Below are 14,226 nucleotides of genomic sequence, written 5' to 3'. Positions count from 1 at the left end.
AATTTAATTCCCCCCTCAAATTGTATCCCCGTTCCCTTTTAGAAAACATTTTTAGAATATTGTCAGGAAGCAGGTTATTTATTGCTTTATATATAATTTGTGCTGTGAGAAAATGAACCAGATCTGTGAATTTTAGAATTTTTGATTTTAAGAATAGTGGATTTGTATGATCTCTGTAACCAGTTTTATGGATTATCCTTATGGCCCTTTTTTGTAATATAAAGATTGATGATAGCGAACATTTGTAAGTATTGCCCCAAACCTCTGCACAGTAATTCAAATACGGTGCAATCAGGGAACAATAGAGAATGTGGAGTGATTTGTGGTCCAGAATGTGTTTTACTTTACTCAAGATTGAGACACTTCTTGAAAGTTTGTTATGTATATGATTTATATGAGACTTCCAGTTTAATTTATCATCTATAATCACACCAAGAAACTTATGTTCAAGTACTCTTTCAATTTCCACACCATCTACATGAATCTGCACTTGTGCATTTCTAAGGGAATTCCCAAATAAGATAATTTTAGTTTTACTTAGATTTAGCGATAGTTTGTTCCTGTTAAACCATTTTTTAATTTTGCACATTTCTGAAGTAATTGTATCCAGCAGCTCCTTTAGATTCCCCCCAGAACAAAAAATATTTGTGTCATCTGCAAATAATACTAATTTTAATATATCAGATGCCTTACAAATATCATTTATATAAATAATAAATAATTTTGGACCCAGTACAGAGCCTTGTGGAACACCACAAGCAATGTCCAAGCATGATGAGGAATGGACACCCAGCTTCACAAATTGTTTCCGGTCACTTAAATAATTTTTCACCCATTGCAGTACAACCCCCCTAATCCCATACCGTTCCAGTTTATTAATTAATATGTCATGATTGATTGTGTCGAATGCTTTCTTGAGATCCAGAAATACTCCAGCTGCATACTGTTTCTGATCTATAGCATTCGTAATCTCCTCAATTGATTCGATTAATGCCAGAGATGTTGATCTTTTTGATCTGAATCCATATTGACTGTCAGAGAGTAATTTATATTTATCTAAGAATTTGTCTAATCGTTTATTAAACAGGTTTTCTAGGATTTTGGAGAATTGTGGTAGTAAAGAAACAGGCCTGTAATTTGTGAAGTGGCGTCTATCCCCGGTTTTATACAGCGGCACAACTTTAGCTATTTTCATTTTGTTTGGCACTTTTCCCGTCTGAAATGATAAGTTGCAAATATATGTTAGAGGTCCTACAATTCCTTCAATGACCTTCTTGACGATTTTCATGTCAATATCATTACAATCAGTAGATGTTTTATATTTACACATGTGTACAATGTCAATTATTTCTTTTTCCTCCACTGATGTGAGGAACATTGAGTTAGGGTTCCTATCAATCAGGTTTTCACTACAGTCTACTGATGGCAGTGACTCAGGAATTTGTTCTGCCAGTTTTGGTCCAATATTTACAAAATAATGATTAAAGCTGTTGACCTTATCAGCAGTGTTTTCCATAATATTGCCATTATCGATAAAGTATTGTGGATAACTTTGTTGTCCAGAATTATTTTTAATGATACCGTTTAAAACATCCCATATTCCTTTCATATTATGTTTATTGTTGTTCAATATTTTACTATAATACTCCTTTCTACATACACGTATAATATTGGTCAACTTATTTTTGTATTTTTTATATTTATTTTCAGCATCTTTTGTTCTTTGTTTTAGGTATTCCCTATAGAGTGTATTTTTCTTTTTACATGCATTTTGTAAACCCTTAGTGAGCCATGGTCTATCTGAATATTTGTGCTTTCTGTTGTATTTTATTGTTGGACAGTTTTTATCGTACAACTCCATGAATATTCTTAAAAATATGCCATATGCAATATCAATATCAGCTTCTTTGTACACATTGTCCCAGTCCTGATTTAATAGATCGTTCTTAAATGCAGTCATAGTTTCTTCTGTCCTTACACGTCTGTATCTCAGTTGTTCTTCATGCTGATTTTTCTTATAATTAGTGTCATAAACTGCAAAAACTGGTAGGTGATCACTGATGTCATTAATTAATATTCCGCTCACAATGTTGTTTTCCATATTGTTAGTGAAAATATTGTCAAGTAAGGTGGCACAATGTGGTGTAATTCTGCTAGGCCTGGTTATTTTAGGATGTAAACTCAAACTGTACATAGTGTTTAGGAATTCGTCGGTCATTTTATGCTTTTTTGGATTCAACAGGTCAATATTAAAATCACCACAGATAAACATAACTTTTTGATTTGTTTTAGAGAATATTTCCTCTATGAAGTCATTAAATACTTGAATACTAGAGCCAGGTGTTCTATATATACAGCTAATTATTACATTTTTTTCTTTTTCCTTATAAATTTCAATTGTTATACATTCTAGTAAATTATCAATTACAGTTGTCATACTTTCTACCACCTTGTAGTTTAGGTTTTTATCCACATACACAGCTACTCCCCCTCCACTCTTGTTCCTTCTATTTACAAAATTCACTTCATATCCCTCCAGTCCAAAGTCCATTCCTTTCTCCGCATTGATCCATGTTTCAGAAATGGCAATAATTCCAAATGGATTTGCCAACTCATTTAGATATTCCTTTATATTGTTGAAGTTGGCATACAGACTTCTGCCATGTATATGCTCATCGCACCACCACCCAACCAACGCAAACGCATTTAATTTCCTTTTTTTGAGTCAGTAAACACTTGTCAAATGTAGCTCCCACACAAAGGACTTTTTATCTCTGTAATTTGTACACACCTGAGTGTGAGCAGCTGGTGTGTGTGTATGTGTGCATATGTGTAGAGGAAGATCTAGCTGGGATGTGTGTGTGTGTGTTTGCGTGTAACAGCCAACGCTGACGAAAGAGGCAGAAAATAAACATGGGACGCATGGGGAGCATTGTAATCCCAACTTCCTGTCACAGTCAGCTCCTATTTACAGCCCAACAATGGCAAGGCACAGCCTGTGCAGACACACGTGCACGTGAGCGGGTGATTCATTTCATTTTTAGTGCTGACATTTGTGTGTGCATATGGAGAGATAGTGGAAAAGATTTTATACAGATATCATAATAATAATTTATGGAAAAAGTGGGAATAGTGGACAGGTCTTTAGCCCAACCTCAGTGTTTGAACTAAACGTGCAATACTTTATATTTAATCACAGATTACTGCCTTAACCTTTTAAGGCAATTCAACTTTTTGCATTTGCAATACGATGCATGTGGGTATTTGTACTCATCCAATACACGTGTTAATGAGTTTTTATGTAAGACAAATAAGATATCTTCTGAGTTTGGAGATGGTGGTGGTATCAATATACACCCAATCTCGAACTGGGGCTTCCGACTACATCTGGAATGCACTATTAGGCTAATTAGTGATTCTAACTTAACTGTAGGTGTGACTGATTGTCTCAGTCTATGATGCGACCTGGGCAGGGTGTGCCTGCTTCTTACCCAGTGACAGCTGGAATAGGCTCCAGCCTTGCTGCAAACCTGAATTTAAGCATTAAGGAAAATCAGTGCTTGGATAAATGATACAAAGAAAGTTCCACCCCTAACCTCTGGTCATGAGATTTTGTGAATGTCCAAAAGAATAAGCTCCTAAATACAAGAGGTCCCAACGAGATTCCTCCATAGGTTAGATATTTGGGTGCTTCTTTCTGGAGGTTTTCCAGGCAAACCAAACTGGGAAGAGACCCAGGACCCTTTAGAGAGATTATACATCTCATCTGACCTGTGAACACCTCAGGTCCCCCCAAAAGGACCTGGAAAGGGTTGCTTTGTAAAAACATGGTTTCGAGTACGGGTTTCTGAAATTTCTCTGTCCGTTCATTGGTATTTAGTTGCTGCACTCCGGTGTGTGTTTCCATGCTTTGATCATAATGTTTTGGACCCCAGCACGTCTGTGTAATCGCAGCCATAATCCCTGGCCTAGAATCACTCGCAGTAACAAGTGAGTTGATAGAAAGCCTCCCCCTCTGTTTCCCCGAAGGCTTTGCCTAAATCCATGCTCGCACTGATTGTTCAATCTACTCTTTTGGTAGAACAGGGAATGGGATAAAGCTGTATCTCCTGGATGATACATGCTGGAGTGGGGGCACACATCCACCCCTGCGTTTGAGTATGTCTGAATGAGATGGCACAGGATACAATAGAAATGTGTGTGTGCATGCATGCATTTGTGTGTGTAAGGCAAGTGCGGTGGGCAGCTAAACACAGGCACTCAAAGAATCTCTTTCTTCTCTTTTGAAGTGAGTTCAAATGCTCTTCAAAGACTGTCTGCCTGTATGACGGCGCAGGGGGGTGGGCTTGGAGAAAGACCGGGTGACCATGTGCTCTAAACGCAGCTTCATTCAGAGCACATGGAAAGTTGTTCTATTTCCAACCCTGCATTTCAGCTTTATGTACCCTTGTAACATCAGAGACTTGAGAGGGAAAGTCAAACGATCCCCCATTTTAAATGTGTAGGAGGCAAAGATGGTAGTAAAAGTATAATTTCCAGGAAGAAAAAGACCTTTTGAATCCTTATGTAGAGGCAAACTTCTCGAGGATTTGACTGTTATGCCGAGTTTATTATGAGTATAATAAAGAACGTGGACAAAACAAAAATGTTCTCTAAGTCAGGATGTATTAATAAGAAGTCCAAAAATAATTTTAAAGAAATAAATGTGACATTTGATAGAGCTGCATCAAAACCACAGCTTGTGAGCTCAGGTGTAACAATGTTTGTGACATTTTTTATATTTAGGTCTAAGTCACATCGTAGCACAATGAATGAAGTCATACCTTTTTGTTAGTAGCACAAACACAGTGAAGAATAAAACCTTAGATTTCACATTTCAGCATCTTAAATGACTCAAAAAACTCATGACTGTGAAGTCCTCCTCCCTCTGGTGGTGTAATCACTTCTGCAGATGATGAATCTTGGATCGCAGCTCCTCCTGCGGCCTCGGCCACGTTTAACAGACCTCCAACAGTTAACAGCCCAGAACTCGTGCACTTAATTTCTAACTTTAACATCCACTCAATGGTTACGTTTAGGTACCAAAACTTAGTTGGTTAAAGTTAGAGTTATTTGGTTGGTTATACAGCCAATCTATGACATTTTTAGGCAAATTGGAGACGGTCGAGCAGAAGACCCATGATTATTTATGATGAAATGACCCAACTAGACTAAAGGCGTTCTCATCTGAAAGGCACTGTCAGTCATAAAAGCTGATGGTGAGTCCCAGGTATTTAAACTCTAATGAGGTTGTCACTTTGTAGGTGGTCCTGAGCGTCATTGACCCACCCTGCCATCATGTGAGTCATTAAGGTCACATGATTGTGACCTCAGTGACTGTGAGCCAGGGTTGAATTGCCTGGGAAGAGATTTTGAGACTGATCGTTGGTGTCCCATGCCACCACCTCTGTTCAGTAACAGTTTTGCCTAGATGTTTCTTACATACCTAGGTGAACATACAGCAGATAGCCTTCTTTGATAAACTGTCAAAAATATGCTTCAATAAGTCGAGGCTGCTGGGGGCTTCCCATGCTGATGAATGTTCTTCTTAACTCATCTCTTTTCACTGTGTTGATACACCACTCTGCATTTAATCATTAGTTATTATTAATCTCTGGCTCTTTTCCACATTGTGTCTTTTGTGCTGTCTTCCTCCCCTCACCCCATACTGAACATAGTTTATCTGACATTAGGAGGGGGAACCAAACACTTCACTTATTGTCATACTTATACGACCCTGGTCCTTTCCTTTTGTTTCTATTTGTTGCCATCCTCTCATAGATATCAGCATGATCCACCAGTCCTTCCCCAAAACCGCAGTGGCCTCCCTCACCTATCGTTCATCTGTCGTCTTCACTATCAATAAACGTTTGTCATTCACATTCGAGGTTTTATGTCCTTGCTGCTGAGTGTATTTTAGATGCATGCGACTTTGTTTGTTTTCTCTGTATTTATATTGGACCCTATGTGGGCCGCAGCACATCGCATTGACTTTTTCTATCATCAGCTAATTCAATCACAAGCCTGTTGTGGTTTTAATTCTGCTTCACTTCCTGCCCGCCTGTCTCTGTCCGTCCGTCCCCCTCCTTCCCCCTCCTTCCCCCTCCTTCCCGGCCCTTGTGAGTGTCTCCCCTAGAGCAGAAATTACATGCTGCTTTGTGCCTGGCGTAAACAATGTTTTCAACAGTGCTGGCTTGTCTTGTCTCTTTTCTCCCTCTCCCTCTCTCTCTCTCCTCTCTCCCACTGCCTCAGGGGATGAGTGGAGAGGGCAGGATAAAGAGGGGGGAGGCGGATTGATGAGAGAAAGAGGGAGACAGGGGGTATCGGTAGGATAAAGGGAGAAGGAGGAGGGGAGAACAAGTGAAAAAGAGCAATAGTCTGTTCCCAGAGTAAAAAACGGTCCAACAAGTCTGAGTAATAAGCATAATAAGAGGGGGTGAAGGGCAACAGACACCGGCACACAGCGCCGTCTCGATAACTACCATTCAGTGTAACGATAGTCACTGGGCTCTGATTAACTCAACATTACCTACATACCCTGAAGCCCCTATCTTTGCCAGCACTCATCACTTATCATGTGCCATGGTGGAGGAAGAGAAAGCGGCTAGTCTAGCACTATAAAAGCAGGTAGGCATGCAGACAGGAGAAAAGGGCAGTGTGGTTAAACCCTGTGTTTAATCACCAGGGATAGTGGTGAGAAGGACAGGTGGTAGTTTTGGTGATCTGGCTTGTTTTCTTCGCCCCTCCCACCCTGACGGATCAACACATCAGGGTTTTTTTTTCCTTTCTCCTCCTCTTTCTTTCGCTCGGTTTCCCTCGGTGTGTGAGGGTTGTCAGCCAGGGATCTAGAGGTTACATAAAGTGAGTGTGGATCCGAGGAAGAAAGCAGAGAGATGTTACATAAAGAGCTGTAGCTGGACAAAGGTTAATAAAAATCTAGCCTTGCACTGTAGGCAGGAGCCATGGGAGAGAGAAAAAGCATGAAAAAAACTGAGAGAATGGCCATTACATAAACAGATAAAGATGGGCTGAATTATTGGTGGCTTTGCTTTGCTGTTATATAAAGAGACAGGTCCACCAGCAAAAATGAAAGATGAGAATGAGTTGTGTATGTGTGTGTGTGTGTGTGTGTGTGAGAGAGAGACCACTCATCTGACCGCATCTGAACTTAAAAGATGCTTTTTTCATAATACCTGACCTTTTTTTTTTGATTGCTAGCAAAGACGGTTGAAGCAGCAGGATTATCTCAGCGGCAGAAACTGAAACGTAGCTGGACAGATGTTGACATTGTTTCCGAGTACAATAAAAGTCCAGACACACCAGCTCTCACCAAGCATTTTGGTGAAAGCTGTTTCTTCTATTTAGACGTGATAACAACTCGCAAAAAGTAACTTTATTCACTAGGGGTGGGGAGAAAATCCATCCATCTGGAGATCTGTTTTTTAGAGCGTAAGGTCAGGAGTTCAAGTTGCCCTCAGTGTAAACATGCTTCTTCTTGGTGCTCTTACTTTTCTCTTGACTAAGAACGTTTTGTTTGCTTCCTTTTTGTTCTAGTCTTTTTTCTTCTCTTTTCTTCAAATTTGTCATAAGAGGCAATAGATACTCCATTTTTAAAAACTTTACATTTTTGGCAATTATGTCATGGTTCGGGCTTTAAAGGGTTAAACACAAATGCTGCCCTGCATGCACACCTGTTAAATGCAGATTCAGAACAGCCCAGCGCTGCTTACGCTGGCTGCTGATCTTTTAATTATTTTCTTATCCTGACGCACAACTTCACAGTGCTGTTCCTCAGCTCAGTGTATCCTCATCCTTTTTGCTTCCCATCCCATCCTCCTCCTCCTCCTTTCTGTGTCTGCTTTGTGCAAATGTCATGCAACACTCTCTAATATCTGTCATGATGAGGGGGGGGGGGCGCATGAAAGACTCGCTTATTAAAGTGTGTGCTTGACTGTGCAAGCTCATCTGACATGGCCTTAAAGATCAGAAGCACAAAATAGTGTTTTAAACACGAGGAGCTTATTTTGGAATGAAATGTTTTGTATGCTGTGTTTGATTTTAGTTTTCTCCTTCTGTTTTACAGATATTACTACAACAAGAGGATCCTTCATAAGACCAAAGGGAAAAGGTTCACCTACAAGTTTAACTTCAACAAACTGGTTTTGGTCAACTACCCCTTCATTGATATGAGCTCCACTGGTAAGCCTCGTCTGTGTGTGCGTGTGTAAATATCTCCTAATCCCACAATAGGATGGCATGACTACATGGGATTATACAAGAGAGCACTGCAATTCATTTCTCTGTACTCTGCCCGTCTTTTTTACTCTTTTTCTTATCTTCTCTCTCTTGCCTTTTACATCTACAGGAAGTAGCGTTCCTCAGAGTGCCCCTCCTGTGCCCACCGGTGCAGGGACCCACTTCCGCTTCCCTCCTTCCACCCCATCTGAAGTCCTCTCCCCTAACGAGGACCTGCGCAGCCCCGGTGGCATGTTCAGCTCCGTGGCCCGACGAATGGCCCGTGGCTCTGTCAGCGACTGCAGCGACGGCACTTCAGCCAATTCTGAGATCGAGGAGGGTAACACGGGAGCAGGAGAGGAGAGGGGGGAGAGAGTTGTGAGTGGAGGAGGGCCAGGTGGTGGTGGAGGAGGCTACCGGAGCATCATCCACCCCCGTTTGGCTTCTCATGAAGCCCTGTTCCGCATGTACGGAGGGCCGGGTAACCCTGCAGGGCATCCAGGCTCCCGTGGCCCGGCAGCACACCGCATCCACCCAGAGCCCCTGTCCCCCTTCCCTGCTTCCCCCCTGCCAGGTCCAGGAGGAGCAAGCCTTCTAGCTCCACCTTTGTCTCCTGCACTCTCCATGACCCCCACATCTCACCTCCCCTACACTCCCTCGCCCACCCTATCACCCATGTTAGGCTCTCACTTCTCCTTTAACCCAGAGGACATGAAGCGCTACCTGCAGGCCCACACCCAGTCGGTGTACAACTATGGCCTCAGCCCCAGAGCTTTCCTCCAGTACCCCAACATCGTCATCCCCCAGCCCCACCGGCCCGACAAGGCCGGTCTGACTGCAGAGAGAGGAGCGGCCGAGAGGGCGGAGAGAGCCTCGACTGTGGGGGGAGGCGAGAGGGGAGGAGACCGGCACCACCATCCACCTCTGGGTCACCCGACCCACCACCACCCGCATCCTCACTCTGCTCACCCTCACCCACATTCCCACCCCATGCATCATTCACTTCACCTTGGTGAGGAGCCGCCGCACATGTCCCCCTTCAAGTTCAAGCTGCAGCCGCCTCCACTGGGCAGGAAGCAGAGGGAGGGGCAGAGCCAGAGTAAAGCCAGGCAGAGCTCACTGTCCTCGGGTTCAGGATCCGGGTCCATGTCCTCCACCTCTGGCCTGGGCTCCTCGCTGTCATTCGGCAGTGACTTGAGCTCTGCCAGTGGCTCCGGGCTCATCTCCGCCTCCTCGTCAACACAATCTCTAAACAGCGCGGGACTTCCCAAGATAAAGGTACCCAGACCCAAACATCGCTCACATTCCCACAGTTCCCAGTGATTTAGACTTTGTTTGTGGCTACGTGTGTTTCAGAGAGAGCATGGGCTGGTATTTTGTTTCTGATTGAGATAACTTTATTAAACCCAAACACAAGCATTTCGTTTGCAGCTTACCCACACGACTCACAGTCCTTACACACTAATCACAGTTGCTTTTTAAGGAACAGAATGATAAATAATGAGGTTAAAGTAGAGCTGGGCGATAGAACGATAGCGATATGTATCGCGATATAACTTTTACTCGATAGAGAAATTAAGCTATCGCGATAGACCTCGCCGCTCTTGTCCTCTTAAAATAAAATTTTTTTTTAAAAAAAGGTCAGCCAATCCAAACTAAGTAGCGCAGAGCCGAACCAATCACAGCCGCAGCGTCACGTCGCGTGACTTGTTACGTACAGCACAAGTGCCAAGACGCACGTGTGTTTGTTTGGGAAGCAGGCAGTGGGTAATGGAGCCAGCGCGTAATGGAGGAAATGAGTGTGCCGACTAGAAAAATCAACCGAGCGTGACCGAAGAGAAAACAGATGACGGTTCCAATGCGGGAGAGATTGTCGAACGGAAGAGCCATAGAAGTTCCGTAGTGTGAAGGTATTTCGGCTATTTCAAGTCTGACAAAAAACAGAGTAGCGTGCACTGTAAATTGCACGCTACTCCGCACGAAAGCAAGTCTGGAAATACAATAAACTGGTGCATGCGTCACACTGCGCCACGTTATTGTTTCGGTGAAATGAATTTCTACAATACTGTTACTGTTAATTCTACTCTGCAGTGTTTAAATGCTTACATATACACACAGTTACTGTCCGTCCACACATACGACTCGGGTCTGCTTCTATGCCCCAGCTTTGTTTACTTTTTCCCACCGAGGCTTCTAGACTTCTGATTGGCCAACATTTCTGCACGGTTAGGAATCTAGCGCCACCTGCTGCTTTGGCATGTTCATAGCAGCGTTTTCCTTCATTTCTGCCTTTATGTGTGGACGGGATTATTTTTTAAAACGAAAACGGAAAATCTCCGTTTTCAAAAACACCCGTGTACGTGTGGACGTAGCCTCAGTCTCTGACTGGAAGCGCTAATTCGTCATTCGGCTTTTGTCAGACTAAAGTAACTGTTAAAACTGTTTGAAAAGCTCAGCTATACAACAAGGAGAGATTGAGAATTTCCTTTTAGTTCTCAGTTTATTTGATATTGACAAAAGTTAGTCAGTTTTGTCTGTTCTTCTGTAAAACAAACTAAGATTTATTTTTAGAATTAATATTTTGTTTCTAAGTGGAATTGACAATTTAGTCTGTTTTGTTTGTTCTATTTTGAAACTTAAACGCTTTAGCGGCTGCCTTTTGTGTAGTTTGCAATATTTGCCTTTATTTATCTGAAAAAGTCTCATGTTCCTTAAGTACATCTACCCTGTTGAACTTATTATGGGAAATAAATATTTAAATAAAAACAAGCTGCTGATTATTTCACATTTTACTTGTGAGCAACGGCACATTTAAATCTTACAAATATAGTTATTTGGCTTATATCGTGATAGATATCGTTATCGCCTGAAATGAAAAAAACATATCGTGATATGAAAAAATCTCATATCGCCCAGCTCTAGGTTAAAGGAAAGAAAAATAAATAGATTACAAGGATGTGTCCAAAAATGAACAGTCATCGAAAAATGAATATAAATGACCCCGTCAGAGTTAAAGTCATCTAATAGCCTGAGGGAATTCAGGATTTTAAGTACCTGAGAGAAACTTCCTGAACTCAAACTCCTCTGTCTTGTATCTGGCGATGGTAGTCCTTGTTATGCTTTGCTTGGTGAGCTCAGCATACCTATTTCTGCAGCTTCTGGTTAGTGTCCCTCGAGTACGCAGATCACCAGAGCAGGATTGCTGCTGCTGGCTTTACAGTTCAGGGCGAAGTCTCAGTCAGTCTGCATGACTGTAGTTGTGTCAGTCTGGCCAGTTGCAGCTCACAAACTAAACGTGCATGTAATCAAGCTCTATGAAGGATATAAAAAACAATAAATATGAAAGTGAGTCACTCTATATACTCTGTCAGCTCTCCCAACTAAAGTCAGGTTGGGATTTAAGCATTAGTAAATTTATGTATTTATTTGTGATTTATATATTTAATTACCAACAGCAATCCTTTTTTAAGTTACATTTTTGATCAACTTCCTTGTCCCTCTGTTTGAAGGTTGAGCCCATCTCTGACATAGACTCCGAGGAAGAGGTGGAGGTGACTGACATTAGCGATGAAGACCCAGATGAAAGAGATGAAGAGTTTGAGCTCTTCGCCCCTCGCCACCCGAGAGCATCCGACCACCACCACCTTCCTAATGGCTCAGCCCGGGCCCAGCAACAACCCCACACCGACGAGGACTTAGAAGAAGATGTGTTCAAAGCCCCCGCTCCTCCTCCACCCGGCCTGATGCCTTTCTTCACCTCGCAGCACACGCACTCCGGCGTACATCGCATGCTGCCCGTCATCAAGAGCGAACCCGCCGAGCCCGGGGAGAGCAGCACACCCCCATCTCAGCCACCCGCGGCGGGGGCTCCCCAGACGAAGTGCATTCCTCTCAAGCTGCGCTTCAAGAGGCGCTGGAGTGAGGACCAGCGCATGGAGGCCTCGCAGGAGGAGTCAGATGATAAAAAAGTACGACCGGAGGAAGAGAGGGAGCGAGAGAGGCAAAGTAACGGACAGATGGAGATGGAGGAGGATGGGACGGGCAGCGGAGGCGGGGACAGTCCTCCTATGCTGGCGTATGAAGGCTCTTTAGCAGCACCCCTGGCCTTGCACAGGAGGGTGACTGCCGAGCTGCACCGCGCCACTGCACAGCTGTCTCTGGAGAATAAAGACTGCTGATGAGAGCCTCAGTCCAAACACTACTGCTCCAGCAGGGCAGGAGGTGGTGCAGGAGTATGTAAATGGTTCCTCTGTAATTCCCTCTCCTCACACTGACAAACTAGAATCAAGAAACCTCCACTGACCCGAGAGCACACGTCAACATACACATGAAAGTAACGCCCCAAAGACAGCCCGACACCTTCTCATCTCAGGGTGCCAAATATGGCCATTTTGTCAGCCGCTGGTGTCACAGACGGATGCGCGTGAGGTCTCTTTTGGTGTCCGTGATGCAATGTTTATGTTTATTCTTAGTCATTGTATAACACCAAGACAGTGTAAACCAGGGGTAGGGGAACGCCAGGCCTCAAGGGTCGGTGTCCTGCAGGTTTTAGATGTGTCCTTGATCCAACACAGCTGACTTAAATGGCTAAATTACCTCCTCAACATGTCTTGAAGTTCTCCAGCCGCCTGGTAATGAACTAATCATTTGACTCAGGTGTGTTGACCCAGGGTGATATCTAAAACCTGTAGGACACTGACCCAAGAGGCCTGGAGTTCTCTACCCCTGGTGTAAACAGTGCATACAGAGTTCCTGGTAGTGACTGAACGGGTTTAGACAGCCTGCGTCTCAGAAAAAGATGCACTGCCCTCCAAAAACAAGAAAAATAAAAACCAAATCATTCACATTTGCAACCCTCAAAAATATCTTTGAACACCATTTGTTTGAAAACTAAAAGCAGAAAACAATTTTTTAAATTCGTGTCAGCATTATTCCAACAACAGCGACGCATCTTTACTGCTGCAGTGAGAATAGAAATACCGCTTAAATCGTGTTTGCTCTCTTGCTTTGAAAATCACCTTTGTACACAGTCTTGAAATGACTTTGAGTTTGGTTTTTTTTTTGTTTTTTCTGCCAGCGAAAGCGAGCCTGGTGGTGGGGGAAAGTACAAGATACTCTGCGTGCTGACCCGTTTGGTTGCTCTGTGTTTCATTTTTACTCGCGGTTGAGGTTTAGGCACCAAGAGTACTTGCAGAAAAGGGTTAGGCACCAATACCAAACGACACTTCACGCATATCTCTGCAATGCAAGCAGCTTTAATTGTGGGGAGACAGAGAAAAAAAGGCCACTATTTGACGCCCTGGACTGCCCAACTCTTGCCTCTTTTTGTGTCAGACCTAAAGCCAGACCATTTATCTGGATCAGGGCTCTTCTGGGACGCAGCCGTGTGCAGGAGGGACTCACTCAGACGCCACACCAGGCACAGCGATGGTATGACTGACCTGGAATCATCAAGTTCACCTCCTAACAGATGCCCTGCCCCTGTAGCACAACACCCCCCCCATCAGTAGGATCAGCAGCCAGTCAGCACCTTCCTCAGGGGACACACACATATGCACACACGCACACTCCCCAATGATGATCCAGGATGATGATGATGATGATGATGATGATGTGCACACCCACGCCACTTTTTCCTACAAACTGACGGGACTTTAAGTGCCTGTATCTAAAACCATGGGGGGGAAGAGTGTGAGGGGAGGAGGGAGGGCTACTCAGAGTGATCACTCTGTGAACATGTTTGTTGGATCAAAAGGAAAAAGTCTCTAAAACTGATACAGGTGGGAGGGGGTGGGGGCGGTGGGGTGCTGGGTGTTGTCTGACTGACTCTTAAAACTGGCCCACTCCACTCAGGGAAGCCTATTGCTGTACGTTTATTGGATTCACGCACACAAACACACACACACAAAAAAAAGCAACAAAAAAAAAGAAAGGCCAACAGTGAATGGGACT

The 14,226-nt window shown here is 43.4% G+C and overlaps 1 protein-coding gene across 1 annotated transcript in view; it reads left to right on the top strand.

Moving 5' to 3' along the window:
* The window catches only part of erfl3 (Ets2 repressor factor like 3), a 69,396-nt gene extending 55,400 nt beyond the window's left edge, over positions 1–13,996 (top strand). Inside the window, exons 3-5 of the mRNA XM_086311315.1 lie at positions 8,123–8,238; positions 8,405–9,552; positions 11,784–13,996. Coding sequence (XP_086167441.1) covers positions 8,123–8,238; positions 8,405–9,552; positions 11,784–12,452 — 1,933 coding nt within the window. The 3' untranslated portion in view covers positions 12,453–13,996. The remainder of the gene's footprint in view (positions 1–8,122; positions 8,239–8,404; positions 9,553–11,783) is intronic.
* The last annotated feature ends 230 nt before the right edge of the window (positions 13,997–14,226 follow it).

Source organism: Aulonocara sp. 'chitande type north' Nkhata Bay, linkage group LG11 (genome assembly GCF_057382095.1).
Source record: "Aulonocara sp. 'chitande type north' Nkhata Bay isolate Kocher_YH1m ecotype deep benthic linkage group LG11, A_spYH_male_GT1.1, whole genome shotgun sequence".
NCBI classification, from domain to species: Eukaryota; Metazoa; Chordata; class Actinopteri; order Cichliformes; family Cichlidae; genus Aulonocara; species Aulonocara sp. 'chitande type north' Nkhata Bay.
Note: the sequence above shows the minus strand (reverse complement) of the source record. Positions and strands in the feature narration are given on the sequence as shown.